Consider the following 17,611-nt stretch of genomic DNA (forward strand, 5'->3'; position numbering starts at 1 on the left):
TACATCACCAGGAAGCTGGAGTTGAAACAGGCAGGACTCAAACCCAGGCCCTCTGACATGGAATGCAAGTGTCCCAAGCAGCAGTTTAGCCTGCTGCACCATGTTGCCCACCCCCATAACTGGTCTGTTTCACTTCTGTAGCAGTTGTTCCCAAAGTATGGTCCCTGGGATATCACCAGTCTTATCTTTTTTTTTTTTTTTTTTTTTTTTTGACAGGCAGAGTGGACAGTGAGAGAGAGAGACAGAGAGAGAAAGGTCTTCCTTTTTGCCGTTGGTTCACCCTCCAATGGCCGCCGCTGCAGCCGGCGCACCGCGCTGATCCTGGCAGGAGCCAGGAGCCAGGTGCTTTTCCTGGTCTCCCATGGGGTGCAGGGCTCAAGCACCTGGGCCATCCTCCACTGCACTCCCTGGCCATAGCAGAGAGCTGGCCTGGAAGAGGGGCAACCGGGACAGAATCCGGCGCCCCAACCGGGACTCGAACCCGGTGTGCCGGCGCCGCAAGGTGGAGGATTAGCCTATTGAGCCACGGCGCCGGCTCTATCACCAGTCTTATCTTGAAACCTGGTATTAAAAAAAAAAAACAACCAAATTTTCAGGTCTCACCCAAGTCCTTCGAGCCAGCATGTCTGAGGGTAAATTTCTACCAATCTAAGTTTAATGTGACCCCCAGATAATTCTGGAACACAGGAAAGTTCCAGAAGTACTGGAGAGGGTAATTTATTGTCATTACAAAGCAAAATATACTACTTTTTTTTACATAGCTTAGAAAATGTATAAATGTAAAATCCCTCACTGTTGTCAACAGTGTATTTCCTTACGGTATTTTTATATGCAGCTTTTGTTTGCTTTTATATCCTGTTGATAAATATTTACAACTTGATTTTCACACTAGTTCTTGATCCTGAACTCAAAGAAGTTTATCACACAGCTTTCTAACAAGGCTTTGATCATTCAGTGAGTGGTATCACCTTAGTGGTAACTCTCATACAAAAGAGGAGCTGCCCTTCCCAGTGGATCATGGAAAACCACTGAAAACATCATGTACAGGTGACCAGAAATATTCTGGACTTTCCTGGATTTTGATCTATATACATATACCTAATGAGATATAGGATAGGACTCAGCTTTAACCACAAAATCCATACGGGCTTCACATACATCTTACACATACTGCTTTGGGTAATTTTATATAACATTTTTATTTTGTTAAATATTTATTTGTTTGAAAGAACAAGAGAGAGAGAGAGAGAGAGAGAGGGAATGAATCGATCTTCCATCTGTGAGTTCACTCTCCAAATAACTGTAAAAGCCAGATCTGCATCAAGCTGAACTCAGGAGCCAGGAACTCCATCCTGCTCTCCCACATGGGTGGCCAGGTCCCAAAAAATTGGGTGATTCTTCTGCTGCCTTTCTAGGTGCATCAGCAAGAAACTAGATTAGAGCTGGCATTCAATATGGGAAGCTGGAATCACAAGCAATAGCTTAATCCACTGCACTAACTACAAAGCCAGCCCCTATACAATATTTTTAGTTCACCTGTGTTTTGATGGTGACCTATCACATGAGCCCAGGTGTTGAATTTCCCACTTGTGGCATGACATCAGTGCCCAAAAAGTTTAGAATTTCTCAGTGTTTCAGATTTCTGGATTAGAGATGCCCGGTTTCTATCATGTTCTTTGAGAGCAGGGGCTTTGAAAAGCTATTGCTAAGAAACGCAAGCCACTGTTTGCGTTGTGCACCTGCCCACAGAAGAATTGGCCTGGCCTGAAAGGAAATGAGGTAAAAAAAAAAAAAAAAAAAAAAGTGGCTACCTTCAGGTCTCTGCTGCATGGTCACCTCTCCAGGAAGTCCTCCCAGAACATTAGCACATCCTGTGCCTGTCCAGCAGCAGATGTTTGCCATGAAGAGCTCTCACATATACTGGCCCGCAGCAGTCATGTGTGCTGGTCACAGGTAACTCTGGCTCAGCTTTCCCAGGCACACAAGAGGGCTGCACTTCACTGCCTCCCCCCAGCATGGCCATGTGTCCTACTTAGGCCAACAGAGCATGAGCCCAGGTGCCGGGTTTCATTTCCACTGACAGATTTTAGAGCCAGTGTGTGACATTGCTTCCTCTGCCACTGTGATTAGCGATGTTCCATGTGGCAGAGAGCTGCCCCCTTAGCCTGGGTCCCAGAAAGAGGACAACACAGGGCAGAGCCCTCAATAGACCCGTGACAGCCATGAGTGAGCAGGAAGATCAAAGGTCTGTTTTAAATCATGGGTTAGCTAAATCCCGTCTGATCTGGCAGCTGGGTAGGAAGTTCCACTGCTGCTTCAGTGAGGCGGGTGGAGGTTGGGCTCTTGATGCTGCTTTTGGTTCTCTCTGGGAGAAGAGGGAAATGTGCACTGAGGGCAGAAAAGCAATGGAGGGCAAGGGTGCTGGCTGCTTCCCAGGCACCAGGAGGGTGGCATGAGCCATGCTAGCCTCACTACCATGCACCCCAAGTGGAAGAACCAGTCAGCTTCACTTAAGAACGACCTTGACGAAGCAGTCAAAATGACTTACATTATGAAATCTCAACTCTGATCACCTTTCTTTGGAATATTTGCTGAATGAGGACATCGATGAATGAACAATGAAATTTTCATTGGAACAAAGCAGGTGATAGAAGGACAAGCACAGGATAGCCAAGAGGAATCTGGGACAGGAAACAGCCCTGAGGTACCGGCTTGTGTCCCTGCAGGGGCATTCACTGTTTGCAAAGCCAGCATCTTATACCGGAGTGTGGGTTCGAGTCCTGGATGTTCCGCTTCCAGTCCAGCCCCTGCCACCAAATGGGAGACCCAGATGGAGTTCCTGGCTCCTGCAGCCAACTGGGGGAGTGAACAAGCAGATGGAGGATCTCTCCCCCCGCCTTTATTTCTACATCACTCTGCCTTTCAAATAAGCACATACATAAATAAATCTGAAGAAGAAAATGGCCCTGAATCAGGCGAAGGTCATCATCCTAGATGCACCAATGTACTCAGCGGAGTGCCAGCAGAGACCAGGTTAACAAGCCTGAAGCCCAGGTAGTAAGTGGCCTCAGAACCAAACAAGGAGCCCAGCTGTTGACACCAGGTCCAAGGTTAATGCTAGATCAATGCAGGGTTCCCAGGAGCTGCTCACCTCCCTCATGACTGGGCCAGGAGATGTCTGCAGGGCTGCAGAACAGCCAAACCTGCAAGTTCAAGTGTCTTTTCTAAAAGATTTATTTTATTTATTTGGAAGACAGAGTTATAGAGAGAGGTAGAGATAGAGACAGAGATCTTCCATCCGCTGGTTCACTCCCCAAAGGGCCACTGATGGCTGGAGCTGAGCAAATCCAAAGCCAGTGTCGCTCCCCGTCTACGTGGAGGAACGACACAGGACCCTGCGTTGTTCTTTTGTCTGCTCGGCCCTCCCCGGGTTTGCTGCTGGTTCTTCCCGGGTGGGCTACCGACCCTTCCACCTCCGTGGAAGGGTGGTTCCCCCTGCCATATTCCCCACTTCCGCGGGGGAGCGGCACACCGCTGGCCGGCTCTCTCGGGGGCTGCACAGGTGTTCCTTCAGATAGATGTTCCTGGTGCATGTTGTCTCTCTCCTCCTTTATAGTCCTCTTCCACCAATCCCAACTCTGCTACCCACACGCCGAGTACGCTGCTCTCCTCCAATCAGGAGCAGGTCCTGCTGTTTATTGGTTGAACTGGAGGCAGCTGTGAAGAAGCTATTTCCTCCTCTCCCAGCGCCATATTGTGGGAGAGCAGATGCATAGAATAAGTCTTAATTCCAGTAACTTAGTCTAGTCCGAGTTGCTCCCAGTTGCTCCCCACAGCCAGGAGCTAGAAGCTGTTTCTGGGTCTCCCATGTGGGTGCAGGGGCCCAAGTACTTGAGCCATCCTCTGCTGCTTTCCCAGGCACATTAGCAGGGAGCTAGATTGAAAGTGGAGCATCTGAGACTTGAACCAGCACCCATATGGGATGCCGGTGCTGCAGGCTGGGGCTTTAACCCACTGCACCATGGCACCAGCCCAAAGTTCAAGTGTCTTGGCCACCAGTGAGAAAGAAGAGAACACGGCACACAGGGGTGAGGAGACTGGAGGCTCAAGGGCAAGAGTCTGGCCTCCACCACCCTCAAGCTGTTAGTAACTCCGAGTCATCACTTCCGGTCTGCTCTTCTCTCCCGAGTGACAGATGGGAACAGCCAACTGCCCATTCACTCTTTCTGCCTGGATGTCTCAAAAGCATTTCTCTCTCTCTTTTTTTTTTTTTTTTTTTTTTTTTTTTTGACAGGCAGAGTGGATAGTGAGAGAGAGAGACAGAGAGAAAGGTCTTTCCTTTTGCTGTTGGTTCACCCTCCAATGGCCGCCACCGCGCTGATCTGATGGCAGGAGCCAGGTGCTTCTCCTGGTCTCCCATGGGGTGCAGGGCCCAAGGACTTGGGCCATCCTCCACTGCCTTCCCGGGCCACAGCAGAGAGCTGGCCTGGAAGAGGGGCAACCAAGAAAGAATCTGGCGCCCCGACCGGGACTAGAACCCGGTGTGCCGGCGCCGCAAGGCGGAGGATTAGCCTAGTGAGCCACAGCGCAGGCTTCAAAAGCATTTCTAATGTGCCATGGCCAAAGGCAAACTCAACAGCTCTGCCAATGCAGTCTTCTTCCAAGTGGTCCTGCTCCCATCCATGTTCTGCAAGTCAGAAATCTGGGAACCATGTGCAACTCCTCCTCTCCCTCATCCCACCCAGTATGTTAGCAACCTCCTACGTACCTCCCATCTCTACACTTCTGTCTACCTCTACCAACACAGCCACTCTCCCAGCTTTCTGTTGGAGTGTCTGCTGTCCACTCTGCCTGGGTCCAACTGCTGTCCCTCTGTGGTCACAGGGATCCTTTCCCAACACTGCTGCCCTTCACATATGCTTGACTTCCTTCAAAAGCTTTCCTTTGTTTTTAGGAGAGAGAGAAGCCCTACTGTGGCCTACAAGGCCAGCATGGTTTTGTCCATACAGTGTTTGTCCCCATCTGTGTCCTGCTCCTTCTCTCACGCCCCACTCCCCTTGCTCTCTGCGCCCTCCCACTGGCCGCCTGTTCAGTTTCGACCCCCAGGCCCATGCTGTTCCCTCTACCCACTCCAGCTGCCTCTGAGCCTCTCTTGTTCAGTTTTTCAAAGTCCCAGCAGGGTTTATGACACTGGCTTCCTGCTCCATCTGGGCCCCCAGCTTTTGGAAAGGGCGTCCCTGGGTGTCTCACAGGACAGCCAAGGCTGGGCAGGAGGCCAGGGTGCCCCACCATGGCCAGCAGAGGGAAGCGGAGCAGAGCTTCCAGCTGGGGAGCCATGTCCAGCAAAACTGCAGGGAGCCAGATGAGTGCCAGGCAGTGGCGTGTAACAGCCTGGCACAGCCCCTGTGGCTCTGCCCTGCCATTCCTAAGAGGCAAGTGCTACAAGTAGCTCAGGACCCTCGAGCTAGACGGTTGTAGGAATCTGCTTTTCTCACGGCCTGGACTGCTGGACACATTCCCACCTCTGTTCATTCTCTGAAACCTGAAGCAGCCATTGCTCACTTCCCGCCTTCTCTATGTGGCTGGAGTCACATCAGGGGGTCACCATCATCCACTTCACAAGACTGCCTGGACGGCTTCCTGAGACCACCTCACAGGTCCTCCAGACGGCACAGCAAGGAGCCTCGGGGAAGCTAGGGTTGGAGGAATGGCAAACTCTGCCTTCTGGGAGCAGGGAGGGTGAGATGGAGGAGGTGAGGACCCTGGACGTCCCACTTCCGCTCCATAGAGCAGCTCATTGTACAGTCAGCTTCTGGAAAGAAGAGTTGAGCAGCTCAAGAGAAGCATGAAAATCATCAAAGATTTCCATAGTGCAGGTGAGGAAACCACATTTAAATGTCTAAAGACAGCGGAACGTTTTGCAGGGACGGGCATCAGCCCAGCGGCTAAGACACCTGAGTCCCATCTTAGAGTGCTTGGATTTGACTCCCAGCTCCAGCTCCTGACTCCAGTCTCCTGCTAATGTAGGTCCTGGGAGGCAGCAGTGAACACTCAAGGAATTGGGTTCCTGTCACTCATGCGGGAGATCTGGATCGAGTTCCTGGCTCAGTCCAGGGCCTTTTGGGCATTTGGGGGAATGAACTAGGGGACATAAGCTGTGTCTTTGTTTTTTTACTTCTTAAAAAGAATAAAACTTTTAACAAATATATTTTGGAGAGTTTCAGTAAGCTGCCCAGCGAGTTACGGAGGTAGTACCCTGAAGCCAGGGGTCAGCAGGACCTGTTCTTGTTCATCCAGCCTCGAGAGAAGCAACAGCACCTTCACCGACAGCTGTGGGAGGCTCTGTCGTCGGGGAAGCATCGTCAAGTTCTTGGTCTTTTTTTTTTAAAGATTCATTTGTTTATTGAGAAAGTCAGTTACAGAGAGACAGGGAGAGGCACGCTCGCACGTGCACACACACACACACACACACACATGATCTTCCACGCACTGATTTACTCCCTGGATGGCTACAACAGCCAGGCCAAATCCAGGAGCCAGGAGCTTCACCCAGGTCTCCATGTGGGTGGCAGGGGCCCAACTACTTGGGCCATCTTCCATTGCTTTTCCCAGGCCATTAGCAGGGAGCTGGATCAGAAAGTAGAGGGGTCAGGACACAAACCAGCATCTATATAGGATGCCAGCATTGCTAACAGTGGCTTAACCTGCTTTGCCAAAAGGCTGGCCCCTCTTGGTCCCTTTTTATCCATGCCTAAATAGAGTAAGAGGAGGATATTATTATCACTCTCTCCACTTTGAATAAGAGGAGGCTGGTGCTGCCAACCTGTTGTCAAGACACAGACCCAAGGGTTGGCGCTATGGCTCAGTGGGTTATACTGCTGCCTGCAGCGCCAGCATCACACATGGGTGTTAGTTCAAGTCTCAGCTGCTCCACTTCTAACCCATCTCCCTACTAAGGCACCTGGAGAAGCAGTGGCAGATGGCTCAAGTGCTTGGGCCCTGTCACACAAGTGGGAGACCTAGAAGAAGCACTTGGCTTCAGTCTGGCTCAGCCCCATTCGATGTGGCCATTTAGGGAGTAAACCAGCAGATGGAAGATATCTTTCTTTCTCTCTCTGTTTCTCCCTCTCTCTCTGTAAATCTGCCTTTCAAATAATAAATATTTTTTAAAAAAGAAATTAGGGGCCGATACTGTGGGGTAGCAGGTAAAGCCACTGCCTGCAGTCTGCAGTGCTGGCACCCCATACAGGCAATGGTTTGGGTCTTGGCTGCTCCACTTCTGATCCAGCTCTCTGCTGTGGCCTGGGAAAGCAGTGGAAGATGGCCCAAGTGCTTTGGCCCTTTCACCCATGTGGGAGACCTGGAAGAAGCTCCCGGCTTCTGGCTTCAGATCAGCCTGGCTCCAGCTGTTGTGGCCATTTGGGGAGTGAGCCAGCAGATGGAAGACCCCTCTCTCCCTCTTTCTGACTCTGCCTCTCTGTAACTCTGCCTTTCAAATAAATATTAAATAGATCTTTTTTAAAAAAAAAGAAATTAAAAAAAAACAGATCTAATCCAGGAGAACTGAACTCAGGTGTTCAACAAATTGTGTACATGCACACTCACACCAATCCTACTGATAACAAAAAGGCAAAGGGTGGCAACAACCCAGAAACTCTCAATAAGTGAATGGGTTCACACATGATAGACTCCTGCTCCACCGTTAAAAAGAAACGACATTCTGATACTGGCTACAACGTGGATGAACCTCAAAGTGAGAAAAGCCAGATTACATGTTCTAGGATTCTGTTTCTATGAACTATCCAGACCAGGAGGATCCATAGAGACAGAACACACACTGGTGGTTGTCAGGGGCTGGGAGCAGGAAGGAAGTGGGGACAAACTGCTTCATGGCTTTAGGGTTTTCTTTCGGGAGATAAAAATGTACTGGGACTAGATCCCAGTGAATATACTCAATGTCACTGCATTGCCACTTTAAAATGATCCATGGGATGTGAACCGCATCTCAGTAGAAGAAAATAAACAAAATCCCAGCTCCTTCCCAATGTCATAGAATTGCACAGAAGCTGCTGGCATCGCTGTGGGCATTCCTCGGGGAAGCCGGCACTTGGGGACAGTGTCTGCAAAGGCAGATCTGGTTTCTGGGTCTACTTACGGTAAACTGTGGCCCTGTGGTAAAAGGGTCAGGAAACGGGTTCACGGGGTCGGCCGGGAATGTTTTTATCTTCAAAAAAGAGAAAGACAAGGAGGTCACTTTATGTTGGAAATTCCTGGGAGTGCACCTTTAAAACTAAGCACAAGGACCGAGGTGAACCCTTCAGAGGCCCTGTCACTTGTCTAAGGATACACACAGAGGGTCCCCTTGCAGCCAGAGGGCTGGGGGTCAGCGGGGCACCCCCATCATTGGGTCGGTTGGGCCTCGTAGGCATGCTGGGTGCCAGGTCTAACCCGCAAAAGACAGCACGTTGACTCAGGGTGGATATCAAGGGCAGCCAGAGCTGCCTGGGTGGCTTCTGATAGCTTTGTCACAGTGGTGACGGGTGGCTGAGTGGCTGCCGAGAGGTCACAGCCCAGGACCCAGTCTATCACAGTGGCACAGACCCAGGAGGCTCGATGAGTTAAGCCAGACAGTGTTCCTTGTGCAATTACCATAGTCACTGGACTCTGTGTACATTTGGTCAATAGACGGGGACTCTCGGGGGTACCCACAGAAGCAGCGGAGATCCCGCCTCAGGGCCTTTGGGAGCAGGAAGCTGGAAAGTGCCCAGCACAGAGCTGGTCTGAAGGAGGCTGGAGGCCCCAGCCTGATCAGGTAGTGACAACCACGAAGCCCCTTGGCTCTCACTTGTTTTGCTTTGGTCATGCTGTCTTTGGCCCCCTAGAGACCTTGGGGGCATGAGAGGGCATATTCTTCAAACAAAGATGCCAGCAGGCCCCGGGTCAGGGGACCTGACAACCCTGGCACCAGCTCTGTCTGCAGCCCCAGGCACAGAGACTGCCAGCACAGCTGCAGGTGAATGCACACTGTGCCACCGCTGGCAGAGGGCTGAGACCAACACACGGGACCACTCCTCCCCCGGGGCAGCAGCCTTCGTGTCTCGCCAGGACTCTATGTCTCTTTGGCACCTTTGAGTTTTGTGATGGGAGGAGAAGGTAGGGCTGAGCAAGACCATGTGGACAAACTGCCCGAGGTTTTCTGAATGGCCATTGTGGGGATGACAACGTCTCTGCAACGGGCACCAAGATGTCCAGCTCAACCCTGCTCCTCTCCCTCCTAATCTCCCTGGTCTCTCCAGACATCTCAGAATTCCCAGCAAGGGCCCCAGGCTGCTTTCAGACTCAGGAGGGAGAAGGATTCTCAGGGTGAAGTCTTGTCGGCCTTTCTTCTCCCATCGCCTAACAGGGCAAGGTGGTTCGCTGAGACCCCAGTTTCACAGTGGGGAGTAATCTATCGCTAGGACCCTCAGACCCCATGGTGGAGATGACAGTGATTTATGACTGCTATCGAAGAAATGAGAATGTAAGCGACTTCACACAACTGTTTCACACCTTCTGTAATGAAGAACCATCTCCCCTAGCAGTTATGCTCTGCCTTGCCTAAGCTGTGTCACAGCACACTCCCTGTCTTCTGATAGAACTGTCAGTCGGTGCTGCCACATTACAGGGGGTGCAAAAACCAAACGCACAATATGGAGGCCAGCAGGGGCGGGTCCCCGAAAATAACACCCCTGATGTAAACACTTAGATGTGTTCCCTTGAATAGTGACACTTGGGAAGCAAAGTGCATAGCCCATAGGAAAGAATCTGTTAGGCCAGTGATGGATCAGTCACTGGATGGGGTAGAGACAGTCATAAAGGATGGGGTAATGAGAACCAGATAGAACACAGCACTGAGTGAGAAAGAAAAACAGGAAATGATAGGACACTCTGATTTAACTATGCAAAATTATGAATGAATATGAATAAATAGAAGGAAACATAAAAAAATGAAAAAAATCAAGCAAGGTAGGGATTATGGGTGATTCACATTTTTAGGTGACAGCCCCACTGCATTATCTTGATACACAGCAGGAGAAGACAAGTTGACTCTTCTTCATTTTCAACAGAAATGATACTTAAGAGTCCATCAGATAAGTACCAGAACATATACGTGTATTTATTTCTGAGAAAAGCGTCTATGCTTATCCAAATTCTAGGAAAACAAACTCTTCCTGGTGCTTGAGACTTAGAGCCAAAATGTGACGGGGGTCAGCCGGACTCCAACTCTGCGTCCATCCTGGAGCGAGAGCACCTGTCACCCGGGAGCTTCCAACGGCCTGGTGCTCCTGCACACCTGCCTGGCTTCTGAATCATGGGGTGAGCACTGGGGGCTCCTGCCCACCTCACCTGTCCTGGCCAGGCCCCTCTCCCTGCCAGGTACCTACCAGCCTCGTTTTGATTGGAGGGTACATGCAAACTCCAGTGGTCTCTTCCTTCATGGGGAGAGAGAGTGGAGGAGAACAGCGAGAGTGGGCACAGTGAGGGTTGCTGGCGGGCTCTGCCTGCTCACGAGGAGAGGAGAGGAGGGGAGGAGGAGGAGGAGAAGGGAGGGAAAGGAGAGAAAGACAGCACAGTGCAAGACAGCTCTGGCAGTGCCAGACTCTTCTCCAGCCGGCCTCGCCCGCAGCCTCCGGCCAACTAGCTTCTCATCCCACCCTCCACCCGCCTCTCTCAGCCTCCTCTCTGGCTCTCCTCTGTCTCCTCCGCTACCTGAGCAGAACAACACACCGAATCCCCATGCCCAGGACCGACGGGGAGAGGCCGTCTCCTGTGCCAGCTGCACAGGCCTGGGAGTGGCTTCCTGGCAAGCTGCTAGGGTCCTGAAGCATGGCCCAGGCCAAGTCAGAAGGGCAGCCATGATGAGTCAGTGATGTCAGCCATGGGTGCAACAACACAGAGAGGCCCCACGCTCGAGAGCACTTGCCTTCCACGCCCAGCACCCACCCGCGCTCTGCCAGAGATGAGCACCCACTGTCATGGGCAGGCAAGTGGACAGCCAGCAGGAGCTGTCGGGAAACAGACACACCAGGGGAGGGGTGTGGAGTCTTAGGGTCTCATCTGTCAGGGTTCCGGGTTCCCCATGTGAAGCAGACAGACCCAGCATCCAGCGTCTCAGACGGGCACTGGGGCGCCTTGATGCTCAGCTGTGTGATACCAAGCATGGTGAGAACAGTGCCACACCACTTGGGATGACACTTCCCACCAGAGCCCTGAGGAGTGCCGTGTACCCAGCGGGGGCCGACAGCTCACACTCGTGAGGATGAGCACGGTGAACAGCGACCGTTTGATGCAAGGACTGGGGCCAGCTGTCTGGGCTTCAAGGAGGCGCCGTTTGCCCCAGAGAATACACACATCTTTGCGTTTAAGAGAGTTTCCTTCAACGGTTGGCATCATCATCTTTCTGGGAAGCGTGAAACGCAGCCTCTGGCTAAGCTTCATTGAAAAATGATCAAGAAAATTGCAGGCTTCTTTGGCCTCTCCAAATTGATCTGACTCTGTCCTCTTGACAATTGCACAGTCCTGGACGATTTCCAAAGGGCTTTTCCCACCGTCATCTCACAGTGGTGTATACTACAGCCTTGTGTTACCACTCAGATTGGGGCTGGCGTGGGGTGGGTGGGTGCAGAAATCACTTTTGCAGGATCTGCCTCTGGGGATGTAGCTCCTCTGATTGTTTCTAAACCCATTGTTGGGACACAAGGGAATCTATGGGTCACCTGGATTTAAGCTTCACCAGCCCACTTAGAAAGCACCCATTGGATCCCCCAGGATTGCTTCCTGGAAGCACCCCAGTGTGTCAATGCTCCCGCCAGAATCAACTACACAGCCAGCCCAGGCCACTGGGCTTTTGCCCCTGCTGCTTAAGAGCAGGCACTCAATGTGTGTGTGCACAGGTAACAAAAGCTGGAATAAATGACCAAGGAACACGGCCATGCTGCCTAGAGGCCTCGTGTAGAGAGATCCCCAGTGTCTGAATTGAAGGTTATAATGAATGACTTCAGGCTCTGCCTAGCATTGGATTTTTATGCAAATGTTGCTCTACGACACAAGCATTTCCGACCTTCCTGAATATGCAACTGAGTGAACTGAAATAGAAGAACATCCTCGAGGCTCCCACAGTCTGACTCTCAGCGAATGAGAAAGAAATAAGACAACACTTCTAAGGGGTACTATTCTGAAATGCCATTTTCTTTCTTCTCCTGGTATTTCCTTTCCTCCTTGGGTCTTTCCCACATCCAGGCAGTCATGTTCTTCCATGGATACTTGGCTTTTCAGTTTTAAAACTGGACTAGTAGGGGGAACAGAGAGATTTGTGGCATGGATAGGTGACACAAGTAAATTGCCATAGGTGAATGATGATGAAAGCATGTAGGGCTTATTTACCATCCAGGTAAGAAAAGAGATTGCCCATTTGAGGCTGGGGAGAAAAGTCAGAGGCGTAGGGAGGAGGGGCAGACATTAGAGAGTCCTGAGCCAATGGGCCCTGCGCCCCTTCTCCGTGGGCTGAGACTGGGGAACAGGGGTTAAAGAGCTGTAAGTGGCCCCTGTCTCCCACCCAGACAAGCCCCAAACAGGAAGGCATCCAGCAGGTAAAGGTGCACAGACGTCAGGGGACAGCGATTTCCACCCATCTAAAAGGACCATGAAAGGAACCAGAGTGTGCCAGATGCACCTGCAAACGGCTGACATCTCAGACTAAACAGCCTTCTCTCCACCTCTCTGCATCCTGGGGCCACAGATGAAACCACAGAGCAGCAGAGGGGTGCTCTGATTTGACTCGAGACTAAGCATTAGTCATCCTGGTACAATGAGGTTCAAATTAAAAAAACTAAATAACTCAGCCAGATGGGGACCCACTTCCTCTGACACCCATCCCAGAGCCTGTTCCTATGTCCTGCCAGGCTTTTGTCAGCCAGGCCGATGCCCTTCCTGACACCTGAACTCTTGACCCACATGCCATGGCCCAGCAGGGACTTGGGTTCTGATTGGCTCAGCTTTGCAATTGGGTGAGTAGATCACAAAGTATGGAGATCAGAGAAGGACAGTCCCCAAAGAGAAAAGTCAAGACCACAGAAGGCATGAATGTCTGGGGTGTGTACTGCCTGGGGAGGGGGGCTGCCTTGGAGGACCTGGAGTTTTGGGGCATGATTCTGCCTTCTGCAAGGTCAGCATTATAACACACAACTGTACCCTCCACCCAACTACCCTCACTCTGCCGGCCCAAGACTCCCATGCGTGTGCTCACTCACACCTTAAAAATGAACTCCAAATGGGGAGCGGGCACTGTCCTGACCCCTCTGCTTTCTTCCCTTCTCACCACATGCTCCCCCTCTTCCATCCCAGAAAGAAACTCGGATCTGATGATGAACTCTGTCATGTGTAGCCTGGGAGTGGGCAGACACCAAGCTGCAAAGTCTCTGAGGCTTACAACTGCCCAACTGCGCTACGCGAGACTAGAGCTGGGGGTCGGAGAAGAGAGGGTTTGGGGGAAAGGAGGGAACACGAGCTGAAGAGTGAGCTACAAAGAGTTTCTCTGCGGAGAGTTTGAGATTGGAAGTCCTTGGAGCCTTGAAGGATGCAAGAGAATGAAGGAGACAAAAAGAGAAAACCAGGGCACCAGAGATAGGGTCACAAGGGTCCCACATGTTCTGACAGTGTCGTGCGGAACGCCACCAAAGGGAGGCAAGGACATCTGTTCCCAGTCCTCTTTCTCCAGTGCCCTGTCTGGTGCTGGCCCAAGGAACCAAGGCAGTGAGGGTGGTATTAAGGGTCTCAGCCTGCAGGAGGGAGGGGGCCAGGGACAAGCTGAGGCCTGGGTAAGATGACTGTACAGGACACACGCAGGTAGGAGGCCAACAGCCTGCATGATGAGCGTCCCCTGAGCAGCCTGTCACTCTTGCCTGTTAGTGCGGCTCCTTCTGAAAGGCAGTGGGAAGACCCAGAGACCCCGGCCAGTGGCTAAGGGCACAGAGCGTGTGGCAAAGGAGTTGTGCAGTGTCAAGCCCGGGGTCTCATGGATCCAGACACCTGAGCACCTCCCATGCTTAACATCACTCTCTGCTGACCCAAGATGGTCCCAGAGCTGCCCCCCAGCCTGGGCTGAGGCCAGGGGATCAGGCCGGCTTCCTAAGAAGGGGACTGGCTTGTGGGGAAAGAGACAGACACATCTCAGCTTGGGTCATCTGCCACTGGAAAAGGTGGTGGGACAGCAGCTGAGGGCTTGGGTTCTAATCATGGCTCTGATGCACACTTGCTGTTTGATCTGGGACAAATGCCTGGTGCAGTGGGGGACTTGGTTTCCCCATCTGTATGTGAAGGACTGGATGCGATGGTCCCAAGATGCCACTGCTGCTCACAGATGGGTGCAGGTTGTTGAGGAAGTCACAAATCAGGCACAGGGGCTGCCCCTGCTTGCTTGGTTCCAGCTCCTTCCTGCAGTGGGGAAGAGCGCCCCCTACAGCCCTTGCCCACCACGTCCGGGACACTGGGCTTCAGAGGCAGGCCAAGTAACTGCTGCCAGCAGGTTTCCCAGCCCCAGGCACTGAGTCCACTCCCTCCCCGCTGTCCCAACAATGAGGTGACACTTATGCTCCTATAATGCTGAGAGGAGGAGATGGAGGCAGGGGACCAGACACAGAGAGAGAAACAGATGGCTCGAGTCCCCTTTTTCTCTATGACCTTCTGCACTCAGACACAGGATTTGGGAGGAGTCCAAGCCAGTGGTGCCAAGGAAAGCTGAGAGTGCAATGAGCTCTTGCTGAAACACCAGACGTCCAGGAGGCCTTCTCCCCAGAGCCTGGGCCGGGCCTCGAGACACAGGGTGCTGAGTTCTGGGAACACAGATTCACTGCGAACTGCAGCTGTCACGTGGGCAGCTGTGCCTGTACCTGTGCCATCCCATACCTGGGCAGTGCAGCTCCGTGGGCCCTGCTTCAGTGCTAAGTCAGGCTGTCCCGGGAGAGGGCCGAGCCTCTGCCTGCTGGAGCAGTGCAAGCAGAGATGCCTGTTATGTGGTGGGCACCTGCGCCTGGCCTCAGGGACCTGTGTGTCCCTGCCATGCTGCTTCCTTGCTAGCCTCCGTCTGTCACCTTCAAAGAAAAGACCGTTTGAGATGAAAAGTCATGGAATCTGCAAACTGGGTTGGAGCCCTGTAGTCCCTAAAGGAATCCCCTCACATCTGTAAAAGCCACAGTTTTGTTTTTTCTTTTTCTGTGCTTTCTACACGAAACACCTTGGTCCACTTTCTTGACCTGGTAAACTCCTTTTCATACTTTAAAACCCTTGCTCCAAGAACCTTCCTTTTCACAGCGCCCCCAGACTGGGGTCGACACTGGGTCCCACAGCAGTAGCAATTCATGTAGTTTGCAACATATACAGGGCCTTCAAAAAGTTTGTGGAAAATGCTCGGTATGAAATAAAAACTATGCAAGGGTTTCAATTTTTTTGTGTGTCCCAAAATACATGGATTTTTAAATTCCATTTTCCTATAAACTTTTGGAAGTGCCCCCAGACTGCAGCAGCCTGGCAGCTGCCCATGCGCCTAATTCAGGGAGCGAGGTTCCCCACTGGCTTCTGCTCCTGCTGGCCTTGCCATCTGCAGAGCAGGTGCTCAGAGCCTAGCTTGCCTCCTGGAGCCTGCACAGGCACTTGGGCTGCATCCTACGGGTTCTCAGGTCCCTTGGGTGGATGCTACCCTCAGGCCAGACTAGATGTCTACAGATCATGGCTCAGGCTTCCTCCTCCCACACAAGGCCTTCCTGGGATGTAACTGATGGCTGCACTTAGCACAATGGGATGCACAGAGCACTGGCGGAGGAGCCAGGACACCTGGGCTCCAGCTCTAGCTCAGTGCCCGCTCTGGGGCTCAGTCCCCATCTGTGCAAAGGTGGTGATAACACGATGCTGAAAGGCCCAGTGTTTCTAGGCTCATCCTATTTAAAAGGTAGGGAAGAAGGGCCCTTCCACCTGTAAGTGTCTTGGCAATCTGTCCAACCAAAGGGCCATGAAGAGCCCTGCTCCATTCACTCCAACACGGGAAGGGCGTGACTTTCAAAGTTCCCAGAGCAGGGTCACTCTGATTGCTCTCAGCTGTGCATTCAAAGGCAGAAGCTCTGAGATTGCACCAATTTCTGGACAACTCAATGACTTCCCTGTGTTGGCTGCCTGGGAGCAGGGATAAGCCCCAAAGCCTGGGCGGCACTTTGACCCATGTGTTGTCTCTAGAAGGTCTTCCAGAACTCCTTCCCATCCGTCACATGCCCCTTCTGGCAGGTGGACCCCGCATGAGTCCCCTCTGGCCTCTCCCAGCATCTTCTACGTAGCTCTCCCAGGGTTCTCGGCCATTTATCAAATTGACTTCCTCTCTGGCCTCCAGCTGCCTTCTGTACCCCAGAGCCTAGTGCAGGGCAGGCACGCAGTAAACTCTTGAAAATAGCTTTAACTTGGCTTAGAGTTGGATTCATAGCCCAGAGTAGTTGGATGTGATAATGCTCAGGTATACTCAGGTATTAGGTTTAGCCAGCTAAAGATCTATCCAAGTTTGCCTGTATCTAATAGTATTAATACTACCTTGTACAAATTTGCAGTGTTTCTTTTCTCAATCTCTCCGTGTCCTCTCCTCTCCCCTCCCTCCATCCCTCTCTCTGTCTCTCATGATGCTAATACATACTCCTGGGAGACAGATGGGGCAGACAATGGCAGCCTTATTTCGTAGAAGATGGGGTGGGGTGGTGGCTCTTCAATGCTAAGGATCTTAAAAAGGGAGGCAGAGAGTGCAGCCAGGTCCGTGTGACTCCTGGTTCAGTGCTTGGTCCTCTACAAGGGGGACCCACAAGCAGGGACGGATGACAGCGGGGATGGTGGGAGGCACGAGTGGCCTGGAAGCTGAGATGTGGCCCCGAGCCAGCGCTTTAGATGGGACAGATGGTTGGAAGCGACAGCAAGAGATGCCCCATGGGCAGGCATGCAGGGCCCAGGCCAGGAAGCCGAGAAGCTGAGCCCCGTACACAGAGGAGACCTGAGACACCTAAGGAGCAGCAGACAGGCGGCATCTGGGCCTCTGCGAGCCCTCCCTCCCCTTAAGGGACCCACAGTGCCTGAACCTTCCAGAAAAGCAGAACCCGGAGCCTCCAGGAAAAGAGGAAGAGCCTTCCCAGCCGCAGCGCCGCCCACCTCTGTCCATCCATCCCACTGCCGAGATGTTGCTACGATCTGGGGATTTTTCTGGTTTTAGCAAAATAGGAAGTTTACCAGAGGAGTGGCTTCTGTGAAATCCATCAGGAGGTCACCTGGCTCCAAGGTGAAGGCACCGCCTCGGTCAGAGGGGCTCTAGGAAGGCAGACAAAACATCCCCAGTTAGTGGCGGCTCTGGATGGATGACAGAATTTACCAGAAGATGGGTGCCCCATACTTCTCTACCCCATTTCTAACACTGAGCCCTCTCCCCGCCCCCCCACTTCCCTTCCTCAGCAGTGTACATCATGTTGAGGGTGTGGGCGTTTGGCCTAGCAGATAGGAGCCGGTATCCCACATCAGAGTGTATGGGTTCTTTTGCCAGCTCCAGCTCCTGACT

The 17,611-nt window shown here is 52.2% G+C and overlaps 1 protein-coding gene across 6 annotated transcripts in view; it reads right to left on the reverse strand.

The window, feature by feature from the left end:
• EPB41L4B (erythrocyte membrane protein band 4.1 like 4B) overlaps window positions 1-17,611 on the reverse strand; it is a 150,438-nt gene that overhangs the window by 9,503 nt on the left and 123,324 nt on the right. For 3 of the 6 annotated variants that reach the window (XM_017346908.3, XM_051843327.2, XM_051843348.2), the window contains exons 22-24: window positions 17,290-17,367; window positions 10,425-10,541; window positions 8,156-8,224 (exon numbers count right to left, since the gene is read on the reverse strand). In XM_017346908.3, coding sequence (XP_017202397.3) covers window positions 8,156-8,224; window positions 10,425-10,541; window positions 17,290-17,367 — 264 coding nt within the window. The remainder of the gene's footprint in view (window positions 1-8,155; window positions 8,225-10,424; window positions 10,542-17,289; window positions 17,368-17,611) is intronic. The other 3 variants (XM_051843334.2, XM_051843328.2, XM_051843341.2) reach the window with 2 other exon arrangements.

This window comes from Oryctolagus cuniculus, chromosome 1 (assembly GCF_964237555.1).
Source record: "Oryctolagus cuniculus chromosome 1, mOryCun1.1, whole genome shotgun sequence".
In the NCBI taxonomy this organism is placed as follows: domain Eukaryota; kingdom Metazoa; phylum Chordata; class Mammalia; order Lagomorpha; family Leporidae; genus Oryctolagus; species Oryctolagus cuniculus.